We start from the raw sequence: 17273 nt of genomic DNA, 5'->3' as shown, positions 1-17273 counted from the left end.
AATCCTCCATAAAGAAAGTGAAAAGGCAAGCCAGAGGATGTGAGAAGATACTTGAAGGACAAATAATCAACAAAAGCCGTGTATCTAGAATATGTAAAGAACCCCACACATCAATAAGAAAAGCCAGACCACCCAATTAAAAAAAAATGGCCACAAGACCTGAATAGGCATCTTACAAAAAAGGATGCCTAAATGGTTAATAAACATAGGAAAAGGTGCCCAACAACATTACTTATCAGAGAACTGCAAATAAAAACCACAATGAGGTATCATTACAGATCCAACAAGATGGCTAAAGTTTTAAAAGCTGACATCACCAAGTGCTGTCAAGGATGTGGAGCAATTGGAATCCTCAGACACTGCAGGGAAGTGCCTACTAGTACGACTACTTTAGAAGCCTGGATGGAGAATCTATCAGAACTGAACATTCCTTATGCCCCAGCAGTTCCACTCCTAGGTATATAGCCAACAAAGCATGTACATTTGGACACTAAAACATGTGTACAGGAATGTTCCCAGCAGCACTATCATAATAACCAAAAAGTGGAATGTCTATCAAGAGCAGGCCCGGAGTGGTGGCTCATACCTGTAATCCCAGCAGTTTGGGAGGCCAAGGCGGGTGGATCATTTGAGGTCAGGAGTTCAAGACCAGCCTGACCAACATGGTGAAACTCTGTCTCTGCTAAAAATTCAAAAACTAGCTGGGCGTGGTGGCACATACCTGTAGTCTCAGTTACTTGGGAGGCTGAGGCACAAGAATCATTCAAACCCAGGAGGTGGAGGTTGCAGTGAGTTGAGATTGCACCACTGCACTCCAACCTGGGCAACAGAGCAAGACTCTGTCTCAACAAATTAAAAAAAAGAGAGTAGACTAGACAAATTGTGCACATTTGTGCAATGCTATACTGCAAAGCAATGGACAGAAATGAGCAACTGTTATTTGCAACAGTGCGAATGAGTCTCACAATATAATGCTGAATTAAAGAGGCCGATTGCAGGGGAATAGACTGTGTAATTCTACTTTATGTAAAATCCAAAAGCAGTCAACACTAATAGAGGGATAGAAATCAGCCTTCTGGGAGGAGTGTGGGAGGGGGGATGACGGAGGAGCTGGGGCTGGCAAGGTCCTGTTTGATGAGTTGGGTGCTGATTGCCTGGTGCGTTCATCTTGTAAAAATGCAGTTGGCTGTAACTTGAGATCTGTGCACTTTTTTGTACGGGTGTGTTAGACTTCAACAAATACGTTTATCAGAAATTTGTATTGTTGGGCCCATCCCAGAAACAAGGTAGGAGGCAACTATGTTAATCCCAGGGCGAGGGGAGGGTGACTAGCCCCAGGTGAAGGTACTGATGATTATGGTATGAAAAGGGCCAGGAGAATTTGCTGATAGGTTGTTTGAGAGGAGAGAGTCAAGGGAGACGCTAAAGTTTCTGGCCTGAGCTGGAGTAGCAGGGGGAAGACCAAGGGCAGTGTGGGTTTGTGGAATCAGGAGTTCTCGTCCTGATTTCTCTCTTATAATACAAAGCTCCATCTCAGGCCTCCTGGGACTGGTGGGGACAGAGGGAGTATGGATATCTGGGATCCACCTGGCCTCACCAGCTTTTCTGACCTGCCAGGATCGACCCTTCGAGGACACCTGTCATGGAAACCCCAGCCACTACTATGACAAGGCTGTCAGGAGGTGCTGTTACCGCTGCCCCACGGGTGAGTGGGGGGCATTGGGGGTGGGGAGAAGGGGGGCAATTTGTCCTCAATTGATGACCCTCTTGGGGGATTGATGAGTGGGGAAATTGGAGCCACCCGTCATTGTCATAATTGGCTACAGTTTTCTGCAGGTCATTCCTGGCGTCGCAGAGTCCAGGGACTCTCTCGGAAGGCTAGGGCTGTAGAATTGAGACTGTGTTTGTTGCTGCCACAAGAACGTCCATCTCCATGAGTTTTTATTTTTAACTTAGAGCTGCCCTTTACTGGACACTTACTATCCATGAGTCGGAGATCTTTATATGCACTGCATCATCTCATTAAGTGCTTGCAGTGATCCTTTATTACACTCAATTTGCAGATGAGGCTACTGGGGCTTGACAAGGTTAAGTTCCAGCCACTTCCCTTGATGACCAGGGTCACACAGTTGGGAGATAGTGGAATGATCAGGGCTGGGGCCCAGGGCTCAGAGACCTCAAAGCCTGGGCTGTCAACATCCTCTGACCACCCTTCATTTCTGGGGCCTGGAAGCCCTTTGCAGTTCTTTTTTTTCTCTCTCTTTTTTTTTTTTTTGAGATGGAGTTTTGCTCTTGTTGCCCAGGCTGGAGTGCAATGGTGCAATCTCGGCTCACTGCAACCTCCACCTCCCAGGTTCAAGCGATTCTCCTGACTCAGCTTCCCAAGTAGCTGGGATTACCAGTATGCACCACCACACTTAGCTAATTTTGTATTTTTAGTAGAGACAGGGTTTCACCATATTGGCCAGGCTGGTCTCGAACTCCTGACCTCAGGTGATCCACCCGCCTCAGCCTCCCAAAGTGCTGGGATTACAGGCATGAGCCAACGTGCCCGGCCTAATTTTTTTTTGTATTTAAAATAGAGACAAGGTCTCGCTATACTGCACAGGCTGGTCTTGAACTCCTGGGCTCAATCAGTCCTCCTGTCTCAGCCTCCCAAAGCACTGGGATTACAGGCATGAGCCACCATGCCTGGCCTCTTTGCAGTTCTTGACTGCCCTAGCTCAGAACACACGTTTATCCCGGGACAACCTGGACAATAGATTTCTCTGAGACCAGTCTCCCAGACCAGAGCTCCCTTTCTGGAATGCTCCCCAACCCCCAGCACCTTGATTGACTTCTAGTCGATTACCGGGAAATCCTTCTGGAGCTAGGGTGAGTGTTGTTCTTTCCATTTTGCAGATGATTCTTAGGCCTGAGGAGATAAGCAGCTGGAATAGGGTCATGAGGCATTTCTGCCCCTGTGGTTATTATCAAAAGCCTCGAGGCACAACCAGTGGTCTTAGATGGGCGGGGCAGGACATAACGATGCCCTCGTGGTCTCTGACCTCCAGGAACAGAGACTGTCACAGGGACATCAGCCTTTAGCTGTGCCAGCAAGGGTGGGAGGGAGTCTGTGTGTGTCTGGTTCATTGTCGCCACTTGTTGCTTTGAGGACAGCAGGCCATTGCAAGTGGGCGGGCATCGTCTGGAGGGCTTCCGACAGTGGGGGCGGAGGGGCCCATCCACCCAGCTGTGCTGTCTGGAGAGTGGTGACAGGTTATGGCCATCAGGGGTATTCCACTGGAGCTGCTCGGGAACCCAGGTCAGTCAGTTCCTAGACTTGTGGCCTCTTAACTCCCCCATGAGATTCAGACCAGGCTCGTGCTCAGGCCACCAAAGGACAGAGGGAAACATTTTTGGAAAGAATTTGATGTTTTGTATTTGATTTTGATTTGTATTTCCAACAATGATTCAAAGTAGTCATTGTATGGGCGAAAGTAATGGGTTGGGTGCTATTGGACTTTCTGGCTTTTATTTTTGGTTTAGTGTTGATTTTGAATGATCCATCAGGTGGGTCCCCTGGTTTTTTCAGTGCTTCACTGATCGGCCATCCACCCACCCATACAAGTACCTGCCCCCCTCACCTGCCCATCCATCCATGTACCTGCCCACCCACCCATCTTTTTAACCACTCACTAACCCACCCCTCCCATCCCCTTTCCATTTTTCTTCTCATCTAGCCCCTATCCATCCACCCATCTGTATTAGTTTGCTGGGGCTGCCATAACAAAATACTATAGCCTGGGTGACCTAAACAATAGACATTTATTTCTTACAGTTCTGGAGGCTTGAAGGTCCAAGATCAAGGTTTTTGCAGGGTTTGGTTTCTGGTGAGGGCTATCTTCTTGGCTTGCAGATGACAGTCTTCTCATGGTGGGAAGATTGATCTCTCTCTCTGTCTCTCTCTCTCTTTCCCCCTCTTCACATAAGGCCACCAATCCCACTGGATTAGGGCCCCATCCTTATGACCTCATTTAAACTTAATTATCTCCTAGAAGTCCTATCTCCAAATACAGTCACACTGGGGGTTAGGGTTTCAACACATTTAACATATGAACTTTGTGGGGGACACAATTCAGTCCATAGCACCATCCCCTTCCCATATCCCTCCAATTATCCTCCCATTCACCCCCCCATCCATATACCTACCCCTCTCCTGGCCATTTTCTCATCTACTTTTCCTTCCATCCATTCATTCATCCATTCATCATCCATCCAACAAACGTTTATTTCTCTCTCTCTTTGTTTTTTTTTTTTTTTTTTTTTTTTTGACATAGAGTCTCTCTCTGTAGTCCAGGCTGGAGTGCAGTGGTGCGATCTTGGCTCACTGCAACCTCCGCCTCCGGGGTTCAAGTGATTCTCCTGCCTCAGCCTCTCGAGTAGCTGGGATTACAGACATGTGCCACCATGACTGGCTAATTTTATAGTTTTAGAAGCGACGGGGTTTCTCTATGTTGGTCAGGCTGATCTCAAACTCCCAACCTCAGGTGATCCACCGGCCTTGGCCTCCCAAAGTGCTGGGATTACAGGCTTGAGCCACCATGCCCAGCTTCTCATTCTTATAATGGGGTCACCTTTCACCTTCCCAGCTTCTTCTCCCTTGGCCATTCTACAGGAACTGCTGCATGCTTTCAAGTCTCTGGGCCTTTTTACTTATTTACATATTTATTCGAGATAGACTCTCATTCTGTTGCCCAGGCTGGAGTGTAGTGGTGCGATCTTGGCTCACTGGAACCTCCACCTCCTAGGTTCAAGCAATTCTCTTGCCTCAGCCTCCTGAGTAGCTGGGATTACAGGCATGTGCCACCACACCCAGCTAGTTTTTGTATTTTTAGTAGAGATGGGGTTTCACCGTGTTGGCCAGGCTGGTCTCCACCTCCTGACCTCCAGTGGTCTGCTCGCCTTGGCCTCATAAAGTGCTGGGATTACAGGCATGAGCCACTGTGCCGGTCCTAGTTTCTGGGCCTTTGGACATGCCTGTCCCCATGTGGGATGCCCTCCCCTCCATCCTTTCCTGCTGCAATTCTGGAACCCCTTCCTCCATGAGGCCTTCCCTTGCTAGCCTGATGCTTAGTGGTGGTTCCCACTCAGTTCTCCCAGGGTCCGCTTGCTGTGGTTTTTATCCTCTGGAATGGAGTGGCCCACAGTGCTCTATGACTTTTCATGGGACCCACAATCCCAGCCACAAGGAGAAAGACACTTCCTTCTCATCCTCTTCTGGCCCCTTTGACCCCAGCCTGGCAGGGCCTTGATGGGGAGTGGCTGGAGAGAAAAATGACATCTCAGGTCCCAGGCTCCCTCCACTTAAAAGCTGCGACTTAGGAAGAGGGGGCTCCCTTCTCCCCACTTCCCCTCTCCAAGGCCCAGTGCTGGCTGGGGCTGAATACTCCATATTGGTATGGTGGGTGGGGCATTTTACTGGTGTTTTATTGACCTTGTGCTTCCGGGTAGCCAGAGAAGAAAAAAGAAAAACCCACAAAAACCCCTTCTTTGATCTCTTGGGGAAATTTCTTGACATTTTGCCCGCCCTCTGCAGCCAGCACTCAGCTGTGTGGCTGGGTTTGCACGTGGGCGGGTTGCTGGAGGAAGGAAGCTGAGGGACCTTTGAGATTGAAAACTGTAGATGTCTTCGAATCCCTTCTTGCACCCAGGCCTGTGATGCCCTCTCCAGCATTCCTGAGAGCAGGTCCCCAGCCCTTTGCTTACATACTCTTGGTGACGGGGAGCTCATTCACTGACTCATAACAATGGCCACGATTCATACCAGTGGAGCACGCTATGTGCTGGCCACTGTGCTGGGCCCTTTACCCACCTTAGTTCCTTCAATCCTGACAAGAAACCCAGAGAGGAAACTTGGACATCAGGGGGTTCAGGGATTTGCACAAGGCCACATGCAGATCAGTGGCTCAGCTGGGCCGTGAACGTGACCACCTAGCGCAGTCTCCTGAGCTCTTCAGCTGTGGTTGATACTGACCTCCAAGGCCTCGAATTTGGGAGGCAGAAGAGTTTACGAGTGAAGAGCTCATGCGGGGGCTACAGAGCCCTTCCTGTTCTCCATCTTCCTGGACCACCCTCTCTTTGTGTGCAGACTCACTCCCCACAGGAAGGGGTCTCTCCTGCAGATGTTTGAGGCCTGCCCAGGTTCAGGGGAAGGATGTGAGGCCAGGCCAAGTGTTAGGTAGGGAGCATGGCAGGTGTATTCCATCTTGTCCCAGGAGCTGAGGGTTCCTCCAAAGGCTGTGAACAGGAAGGAGGAGGAGGAGGGGTTTGTGGGTTCCCCCAGCTTCCGCTGCCCTTGGGTAAAGCCCAGCTCCGTGCATGGACACGCCCACTTGGCATGACAGCTGCTGCCCCTGCCGCCTCCCCCTCCCTCACCCCCCGCCCAGTCCCTCTTCATCCTGGGCTTCAGCTGAGTGTGCTGGGCTCCCCTGTGCCCTCTGACACTGTCCCAGCAGAGCCCCCTCACAGCACCGCCTGGCCCCCCACTGTTCCTGTGTGCTTGACTCACACCTCTGCATTCCTCAGGGTTCATTTAAGTGTAGGCCCTCCCTGACCCCAGCCTGGGCCACAGAGCGAGATTCTATCTCGAAAAAAAAAAAAAAAAAGAGGAATAAACGTTTGATGGATGGATGGAGGGATGGTCCTCCCTGACCCCAAGCCAGCTCAAAGGTCTTGGCTCTGGGCTCTTGGTGTCTCCCATGGTTCCACTTTCCCAACACTCCTTCCGTGTGTCATGACTTGTCTATCGTCTTCCTGCAGGATCCCCAGCCCTGAGCCCAGGGCTTGGCACATAGTAGATACTCAATTTTTGAAAGAATAGGTGAATGAATGAATATGGCTGGCTTGCCCCGCATACTCTTCTGTGACAGCCAGCTGCTGCCTCACAGGGCCAAGCTTCCATTGTCCTCCTGGCACCTCCCTCTGCTGAAGTCAGATCAGCCTCTCTCTCCTGCCCATCCCACTCGCAGGTACATCCTAGTCTTGTCTTTCTGTAAGCCTGAAAAATCCACCAGGGTTCTTTTGTGTAGGAGGAAGTATGTGAGTGTGGAAGGGAGGAAATGGAAGGCAGTAGAAGGAAATAGGACTGGTCCAATGCAGCAAGCATTTATTGAGCTCTGTTGGATATAACCCTATATATGTTGGAAATAACCCATTTGGGGGAGAGAAGGACAAGGTCCTGCCTCCTGGGAGCAACCCACTAGTAGGGGAGGTGACATGCATATATATATATATATAATACTCCAGAGGGTATCTGTGCTAAGATCGTTTCAAAGGAGGAAGAATGGGAGCTTACAGTAAGGAAAAGCCCCTATATCACTGGTCTGCATCCACCCATCCATCCATACATTCATCTACCCATCCATCTAACCATCCACCCATCTACCCACTCATCCACTCTTCCCTAACCCATCCATCTATCCACCCATCTACCCACCCATTCACCCACCCATCCACCCTTCCCCATCCATTCATCCATCCATCCATCCATCCATCCATCCATCCATCTACCCATCCACCCATCTACCCACTCATCTACTCTTCCCCAACCCATCCATCTATCCACCCATCTATCCACCCATCCACCTTTCCCCATCCATCCATCCATTCACTCACCCATCTACCCATCCACCCATCTACTCACTTATCCACTGTTCCTCCACCCATCCGTCCATCCACCGATCTACCCACCCATCCACCCTTCCCCCATCCATCCATCCATCCACCCACCCACTCATCCATCCACCCACCCACTCATCCATCCACTCACCCACTCATCCACCTACTCATTTATCCATTCACCTACCCACTCACTCATCCATTCATCCACCCACCAACCTACTCATCCACCCATCTACCCATCTTCCCACCCATCCACCCACTCATCTATCCATCCACCCATCCACCCACCCACCCACTCATCCATTTGCCCACCCATCTACCCGCTCATTCATTCATTGATTCACCCAATATGTTTTGTGTATTTGCATTCTATCAGACCCTAGAGATTCAACCATGGGGGGGCAGCTATCATCTTGCCCTCACAAACTCAATCTCAATAAGACAAATATTATACTAGTTTGAGACTTTTCTATCTGCTTATAAGAAAAGGGGATGCCATAGTTTGAATTCCTCCAGAAGTAGACTGTTATGGGCTGAATCGTGCCCGCCCAACCACAACCAATTCCTATGTTGAAGTCTTAACCCCAGAATCTCAGAGTGTGACCTTATTCAGAGATGGGGTCTTTAAAAAGGCAATTGAGTTAAAATAAGTTCACTAGGATAGGCCCAAATCCAATATGACTGATGCCTTTATAAGAGGAAGTTAGGACACAGATATACACAGGGACAAGACTGTGGGAGGACGTGGGGAACACAGTCCATCTATACGTCAAAGAGAAAGAGCTCAGAAGAAACTAGCCCTGCCCATACCTTGATTTTGGACTTCTGGCCTCAAGAACTGACAATGAATTTCTGTTGTTTAAGCCACCCTGTCTGTGGTAGTTTGTTATGACAGCCTGAGCAGATTGATGCACAGACCTTGAGGCAATGATCTGAGTACAGTTGGTGATGCCTGGAAACACCAATTTGGAAGTAGGGAAGTGGCAGAGGGAAGGGAAGGCAGCTTATAAAGTTGTGTTAGAAAGCTAGTTACTGCTGTGGACAACTCGGGCTTAATCCCTCTGGGGGCCTCTGGGAGCCAGTGCAGAATAGCTGAGGGTGAGGGAGCTGGGGTATTTATATGCCAATGCCCATCAACCATTGGTGGAGCTGCTCCTGGGGTGGTACATCTTGGTAGGTCTGGCCTGCCACACCCTGGCAGAGCAGGCTCTGGGTGTTCTGAGAGGGTAATTTTAAAGGGACCCAGAGAAAGGATCTGGGTGGGGTCAGATGATCAGGAAAGTTCCATGAGAAGATGGTATTTCAGCCTGATCTGGCTGGGTGTGAAGGGTTCCCAGTGGGTGGAAGTGGAGATGGAGAAGCCACTTAGCCTGCAGGAAGAACATTTGTGTTAGTTTGCTGGGGCTGCTGTAACAAAGTACCGCAGGCTGAGTGGCTTAAACCAGTGGTCCCCAGCCTTTTTGGCACCAGGGACTGGTTTTGTGGAAGATGATTTTTCCCACGAAGTGGGGTCAGGGATGGTTTTGAGATGAAACTGTTCCATCTCAGATCATCAGGCATTAGAGTCTTACGAGGAGCGCACAACCTAGATCCCTTGCACGTGCAGTTCACAATAGGGTTTGCGCTCCTATGAGAATCTAATGCCATCACTGATCTGATAGGAGGTGGGGCTCAGGAGGTAATGCTCGCTCACCGTCACTCACTTCCTGCTGTGTGGCCCCATTCCTAACAGGCCATGGACTGGTACTGGTCCCTGGCTGGGGACTGGGGACTCCTTGCTTGTGGCAGCATAACTCCAGTCTTCCCTGGAGAACATGGCGTTCTCCCTGTGTGCACATCTGTCTCTGTGTCCAAATTTCCCCTTTTCTTATTTATTTTATTTCATCTGTACTGTATTGTATGGTTTTAGAGACAGGGTTTTGCTCTGTCACCCAGGCTGGAGTGCAGTGGCACGATCATAGCCCACTGCAACCTCTAACTCCTGGGCTCAAGTGATCCTCCCACCTCAGCCTTTCTGAGTAGCTAGGAGTACGATGTGCACATCACACCTGGTTAATTTTCTATTGTTGTAGATAGGGTCTTGCCATGTTGCCCAGGCTAGTCTCAAACTCCTGGCCTCAAGTGATCCTCCCATTTCAGCCTCCTAAAGTGTTGGGATTACAGGCATGAGTTACCATGCCTGACAATGTCCAAATTTCCCCTTTTCTTTTTCTTTCTTTCTTTTTTTTTTTTGAGACGGAGTCTCACTCTGTCACCCAGGCTGGAGTGCAGTGGCGCAATCTCTGCTCACTGCAAGCTCCGCCTCCCGGGTTCTTGCCATTCTCCTGCCTCAGCCTCTCAAGTAGCTGGGACTACAGGCACCCACCACCACGCCCAGCTAATTTTTTTGTATTTTTAGTAGAGACGGGGTTTCACCGTGTTAGCGAGGATGGTCTCAATCTCCTGACCTCGTGATCTGCCTGCCTCGCCTTCCAAAGTGCTGGGATTACAGGCGTGAGCCACTGTGCCCAACCTGTTTTTTTTTTTTTTTTTTTTTGAGATGGAGTTTCCCTCTGTTGCCCAGGCTGGAGTGCAGTGGTGTAATCTCAGCTCACTGCAAACTCCACCTCCCAGGTTCAAGTGATTTTCCTGCCCCAGCCTCCCGAGTAGCTGGGATTACAGGCACATGCCACCATGCCCGGCTAATTTTTGTATTTTTAGTAGAGTTTCACTATGTTGGGTTTCGCTGTGTTGGCCAGGCTGGTCTTGAACTCCTGACCTCAGGTGATCCGCCTGCCTTGGCCTCCCAAAATGCTGGGATTGCAAGCGTGAGCCACCGCACCAGCCAAATTTCCCCTTTTCATGAGAACACCAGTCAGATTGGATTAGGCCCACCCTAGCGGCTTCATTTTAACTGGATTGCCTCTTTAAAGCCCCTATCTCCAAATAAAGTCACATATTGAGGTACTGGGGGTTAGGACTCCAGCATATATATTTTTTTGGGGAGACACAATTTAATCCATACCAACATTCAGGATGTATGAGGGGTGCTAGAGAAAAGATCAAGATGCCCAGACTGGCTGTAGTAGAGAGTGCATGAAGTGAGCAATGTTCTAGAATGCCAGACTGGGAAGATGGAGACACAGTGTGAGGCCTGGGAGTGCAGGCTGGGGAATGCCGTATGAATTAGGTCGACAGAACATGTTTTAATGAAATATGTGTGAGGCCCTGTGATAGGGGAGGCATTGGTGAGCAGACATAGAAAGACTCATCCTCAAGGAGCTGACTTTTTTTTTTCTTGAGACAGGGTCTTGCTTTGTTGCCCAGGCTGGAGTGTGGTGGCGCTATCTCTGCTCACTGCAACCTCTGCCTCCTGGGTTCAAGTGAGTCTCCTGCCTCAGCCTCCTGGGTAGCTGGGATTACAGGTGTGCACCACCACGCCTGGCTAATTTTTGTATTTTCAGTAGAGATGAGGTTTCACCACGTTGGTCAGGCTGGTTTCAAACTCCTGACCTCAAATGATCCACCTGGGCCGGGTGCGGTGGCTCACACCTGTAATCTCAGCACTTTGGAAGGGCAAGGCGGGGCGGATCATGAGGTCAGGAGATGGAGAGCATCTTGGCTAACACGGTGAAACCCCGTCTCTACTAAAAATACAAACAATTAACCGGGCGTAGTGGCGATTGCCTGTAATCTCAGCTGAGGCAGGAGAATCGCTTGAACCTGGGAGGCGGAGGTTGCAGTGAGCTGAGATCCTGCCACTACACTCTAGCCTGGGCAACAGAGCAAGACCCTGCCTAAAAAAAAAAAAAAAAAAGATCCACCCACCTCAACCTCCCAAAGTGCTGGGATTATAGGCATGAGCCACCGCACCCGATGGAGCTGACATTCTTATGGGGAATTTAGACACTGCGAAGATTGAGCTCACAAATAAATGTGTGATTACAACGGTTAGATGTTGAAGGGCAAGGAAATGAGTCTTTGTTTTTACTGGGCATTGCGACCAAGGCTCTGAGACAGCAATGCTTTGATTATGATGTGAAGGCTGAGTGGGAGTTACTAGGGGAGAGGAGCATTCCTGGCAGAGGACCAGCTTGTGCAAAGGCCCTGGGGTAGCAGAAGGGAGCATGGCCCCTTTGGGGAACAGGGAGATGCCAGTGTGGCTAGAGATCAGAGGGCAAGGGGGACACAGGTGAGCCGAACCTCACTAGCCATGGTAAGGACCCATCCCGGGAGCCATGAGAAGCCTTTAAAAGTTTTCAGCAAGGAGTGATGAGGTCAGATTTACCTCTTGGAAAGACTACTGGGGAACTACTGAAGTGTCCGAGTTAAAAAGCGACAGCCATGAAGCTAGTTTTTTTGTTTGTTTGTTTGTTTGTTTGTTTTTGAGACAGAGTCTCCCTCTATCCCAGGCTGGAGTGCAATGGCGCGATCTTGGCTCACTGCAACTTCCGCCTCCCGGGTTCAAGCGATTCTCCTGCCTCAGCCTCCCAAGTAGCTGGGATTACAGGCGCCTGCTACAACACCCGGCTAATTTTTGTATTTTTAATAGAGACGGTGTTTCACCACGTTGGCCAGGCTGGTCTTGAACTCCTGACCTCATGTGATCCACCCACCTCGGCCTCCCAAAGTGCTGGGGTTACAGGCGTAAGCCGCCGTGCCTGTCCTGTTACTATATGTTATTTTGTTTAATGCTTTGATAACCATATTCCAATGTAGTTGGATTCCTCTGCATTCCTACATATTTTATTCATGAATTCATGATTCTATGCAGTGTCCACAGGCTTCCTTAGAATGATTGGGGCACAAGAAATATTGGGAACCCCCGGTCTACTTTCATTGTAACTGGCAGAAGGGCTCAAATAAGACAAAAGAGAAATAATTGGCTCCCTAACAGAGAAGTCCATGGACACCCTACATTCAGATGTTTGAATGATGTCCTCAGGAGCCCATTTCTCTCCAACTCTGGCTTCTGCTGCCTTCTGAGTTACCTCCTTCTTAGGCAAGTCCTGCCCACACCATGCCCACGCACAGGCCGTGATGACCTGGGCAGCTCTGGGCTTAACCGGCCCTTTCAGCCAGGAATCCAGTAGATAAACGGAGGACATCTTTCTGGATTGCTTTTGTGAAACTCTGAGAGATGAGGCTTATTGGCTGGCATACCTGGGTCATGTGCCCATACTAAACCAATCACAGTGCTGAGGAATGTGGAGTACTCTGATTGGCCTGCTTGGGTCATGTGGCAATCCTGAGCCAATTATATTGATGGGAAGAAGTATTCTGATTGGCCTGCTTGGGTCATGTGCTCATCCTGGAAGCAAGGTAGGCAGCGATTGCTGGGTGACTTGTTTATCTCTAAATCAGGCTGGATTAGGGTCCTAGTGGCAGGGGTGTCCAATTTTTCGGCTTTCCTGGGCCACATTGGAAGAAGAAGTGTTAGTATGGAAGAAGTGAATTTAGTCTAACACTAAGGATAGTGTTTTAGCTCATAGTTGATGAGCTATAAAAAAAAAAATCACACACACACAAATCTCATAATGTTTTAAGAAAGTTTATGAGTTTGCGTTGGGCCTCGTTCAAAACTGTCCTGGGCCGAATGCGGCTAGTCATGGGTTGGACAAGCTTGGTCTAGACTTTCATGGTCTAAAGTTATGGCTCTCCTAATTCCTGCAGTGAGATAAGACCCCTGCAGAGAATGATGACAACCAGTGCTCATATAGTGCTTGTTGGGTGCCAGGGACTGCCGTAGTACTTTATACATATTTATCTTCACAGTCCACAGTCCTTTCAAGAACACTAGGAGGTGGCTCTTATTACTAACCTAATAGTGCTAAACATATACACTTACTATGTACCCTCACACACAAAAATAGTGCTCACAAGGTCATTGTCACTCAATTGGCAAATGGCAGCCCTAGAATCCCAGGCCCAGCTCTTCTCTATAACTAAGTTGCTTTTCCTTGCCTGCTAGGAGACCCTAGGCGACGGTTGCCCCTCCTAGGTATCAGCGCTTCCATCCATAACACAAGAATTGGACTGACAGTTTTCGGGGGTTGGAGGTGGAGCTGGGAGGGGCGTCAGGGATGGGAGGTGTGGGGCATTGGGTCGTAAGGCCTTTGCTAAGTCAGCCTGGCTTGGAGCTTCTCTGTTTCTTTTCCCAGGGCTGTTCCCGACACAGCAGTGCCCACAGAGGCCTGCTGACTGCAGGAAGCAGTGTGAGCCTGACCACTACCTGGATGAGACCAACCGCTGTACAGCCTGCGTGAGTTGTTCTCGAGGTAAGGGCCTTGTTCTCTCTCCAGGGCCTCCTTCTAGGGAGATGAGGGGTCCTCAGAGGGGAGGTGAAGAATCTGGAAGGTGGAGAGCATCATGATTTGATGTCTGTTCTCTGAATTGTCCTCCTGGTACCTCAGTTTACCTCTCTGCATTTGTGATTTGATATCATCCATGACCTTTTGCATCCATACTTTCACAGAGACTTAACATGTTTCCTGAAGGAAAGGACTCACATTTTTTTGAGTTTAATCCTCACCACAGCCCTAGGGGAGGATTTCTTGCTTATCCTTACTTTACAATGAGGAATTTGAGGATAGGGAGGTTAAGGGCCTTTCCAAAGTTACAAAACTCTGGTAAGTGGCAGAACTGGAGTTTGAGTTGTGGCCTGACACCAAGAGCTGTGTTCTTTTCCTAAGACCACAGGACTTCCAGGAAAACTGTTTCAATATGACCTTTTATTGTTAGTTTCTTATTATGGTTGGAGAATGCGGTCTGTGTGCTATTTAGTGTTTATTTTTGTGTAGATTTTTTTGGGGGGTAGGGTGGGGGAAATTTGTTGAGATCTTTTTGTGGTCTAATAATAAATGATCACGTATTTTCAGAGTGTTCAGTGTATGGGTGTTTTAAAATGTGTATTCTGTTTGTTTCATATAAAGTTCTCTATATATCTAGTAAGTTAAGCTTGTTAATTGTGTTATTTAAATAATATGTACCCTTATTTACTTTTATCACCCTTATTTCTGAGAGATGTTAAAATCTTATCTCCCAGTATACTTGTTCATCTATTAGATTTTCATTGTGTTCTTTCTATTTTTGCTTCATATATGTCAAAGCTATGTTATTAGGTACATAAATGTTCATGAATATTATGTTTTTTTGGTGGGTTGGGCTTTTTATCCACATGAATATACCTCTCCATTCCTTGTAATGCCTTTTCCCTTAATTTCACATTTGTTTGACATTAATATTGCTATTCCTTCCTGCAAGAAGTAGCAAAGGTTAAAAAGAAAGAAAAGTAATAATAGTATTGCCATTTCTTCTTTCTTTTTATTAGCATTTATCTGGTGTATCTTTGAATTTCTAAAAGTAATGACTTCATTTTATGAAATGAAAATTATAAACATTTATTATTTAAAATTCAAGCAATACAAAGAGTGTAAGGAAGAAAACAAACATTGCCCTCCCCAGCCCTCCATCTATAGATAACTACTATTATCATTAGATGGCTGACACGCCTCTCTAACATCTCTGTATAAAGATGGGTAGGTTAGTAACCAGACAGCCTGTACACACTTACAAAGAAGGAATTTTAAGAGAATGGCAACATATTATTTATGGCATTAAAATGATAATATTTAATTTTAATCAAAAGTATCAGAAAAAGAAACCGAAGTGAAACAGAAGAATGCCAAACCTCAGTCAGATTAATATATTTTCAGCAAAAGATACTGCAGTTCCTTTAAAAAAAACACTCTAAAATTAAGAAAGGAGGTTATGAAAATCAGTACGTGGTTAATAATCATTTCAGAATCTACTGTCTCTTGCAGTAAAGGCACAATCTGCTTAGTTTGAGTTTTGGACAGTAGAGAATAGATTGACTCCCTGTAATGAAGAACAGCGTAATTATTTTTCCCACCTCCTCATCCTCTTCCTGACTTTTATTCCTTACACAATTTTTACTTTGTCATAATCTATAATGTTTATATTCTCATCTGCAACCATTAAGTCCGTTGGCATGTTAGCTTTAAAATTTTTTATTATTCATGATGAGTTTATTTGGCACAGCTTCTCCATTCCTGAGTTTTTCACTTCGATTCACCATTTGAGTGACTGGATTACACTGTCAGGTGGATTTTTCAAGAAGGGCTCATCTTTGCAATATTCTCTGTTATTTCATGTTTGAGGATGTTTGTCTGTTGCCTATATTTTTGTTTTTTTTTCTTTTTGAGACAGAGTCTGACTCTGTCGCCCAGGCTGGAGTGCAGTGGTGCGATCTCGGCTCACTGCAACCTGTACCTCCTGGATTCTCCTGCCTCCTGAGTAGCTGAGATTACAGGGACGCACCACCACGCCCGGCTATTTTTGTATTTTTAGAAGAGATGGGGTTTCATCATGTTGCCCAGGCTGGTCTCAAACACCTGACCTCAAGTGATCCACCCGCCCCGGCCTCCTAAAGTGTTGGGATTACAGGTGTGAGTCACCATTCCCGGCCCAATTTCTTATCTTTAAATTTTAAGACAGGGTGTCACTTTGTTGTCCAGGCTGGCCTTAAACTCCAGGGCTTAAGTTTTCCTCCTGCCTCAGCCTCCCGAGTAGCTGGGGCTGCAGGTGCATACCACTGCACCCAACTTACAATTTTTTTGTGTGTCTCTGAGGATATAAATTATAGTCATGTATTGCTTAATGACAGGAATACATTCTGACAAACGTGTCATTAGGCAATTTTGTTGTTGTGCAAGCATCCTAGATTAGTGTACTTACACACACCTACATGATGTAGCCTACTGCACACCTAGGTTCTGTGGCAGATCCTTTTGCTCCTAAGCTACAAATCTGCACAGCATGTGACTGTCCTGAATACTGTAGGCAACTGTGACACAATGGTAAGTATTTGTGTATCTGAACATAGAAAAGGTGCAATAAAAATACGATCTAGGCTGGGCACAGTGACTCACACCTGTAATCCCAGCACTTTGGGAGACCAAGGAGGGTGGATTACCTGAGGTCAGGAGTTCGAGACCAGCTTGGCTAACATGGCGAAACCCCATCTCTACTAAAAATACAAAAATTAGCTGGGCGTGGTGGCACGTGCCTGTAGTCCCAGCTACTCGAGAGGCTGAAGCAGGAGAATTGCTTGAACCTGGGAGGCGGAGGTTGCAGTGAGCCGAGATCGTGCCATTGCACTCCAGCCTGGGTGATAGAGTGAGACACTATCTTAAAAAAAAAATATGATATGAAAGATAAAAAAATGGCACACTTGTACAGATAAAAAAATGGCACTTACCGTGAATGGAGCTTGCAGGACAGGAAGTTGTTCTGGGTGAGTCAATGAGTAAGTGGTGGGTGAGTGTGAAGGCCTAGGGCATTACTATACACTACTGTGGACTTTATCAAACACTGTGCACTTAGGCTATACTAAGTTTATAAGACATATTTTTCTTTCTTCAATAATACATTAAACAACTTTTTCACTATAAACTTTAACTTTTTAAACTTTTGGCTCTTTTGTAATAACACTTAGCTTAAAGCACAAACACATTGTACAGCTGTACAAAAATATTTTCTTTATAGCCTTATTCAATACACTTTTTTCTATTTTAAAATTTTATTTTATTATTTTTAACATTTTTAAATTA

At 47.3% G+C, this 17273-nt stretch overlaps 1 protein-coding gene across 13 annotated transcripts in view; it reads left to right on the top strand.

Moving 5' to 3' along the window:
* The window catches only part of TNFRSF8 (TNF receptor superfamily member 8), an 80665-nt gene that overhangs the window by 18942 nt on the left and 44450 nt on the right, over positions 1–17273 (top strand). For 11 of the 13 annotated variants that reach the window (XM_055261425.2, XM_063631821.1, XM_063631823.1 and 8 more), the window contains 2 exons: positions 1618–1705; positions 13803–13919. In XM_055261425.2, coding sequence (XP_055117400.1) covers positions 1618–1705; positions 13803–13919 — 205 coding nt within the window. Of the gene's footprint in view, positions 1–278; positions 458–1617; positions 1706–13802; positions 13920–17273 lie in introns of all 13 variants that reach the window. The other 2 variants (XM_063631825.1, XM_063631830.1) reach the window with 2 other exon arrangements.

Source organism: Symphalangus syndactylus, chromosome 22, assembly GCF_028878055.3.
Source record: "Symphalangus syndactylus isolate Jambi chromosome 22, NHGRI_mSymSyn1-v2.1_pri, whole genome shotgun sequence".
NCBI lineage: Eukaryota > Metazoa > Chordata > Mammalia > Primates > Hylobatidae > Symphalangus > Symphalangus syndactylus.
This window is presented reverse-complemented; position numbering and strand designations above follow the sequence as displayed.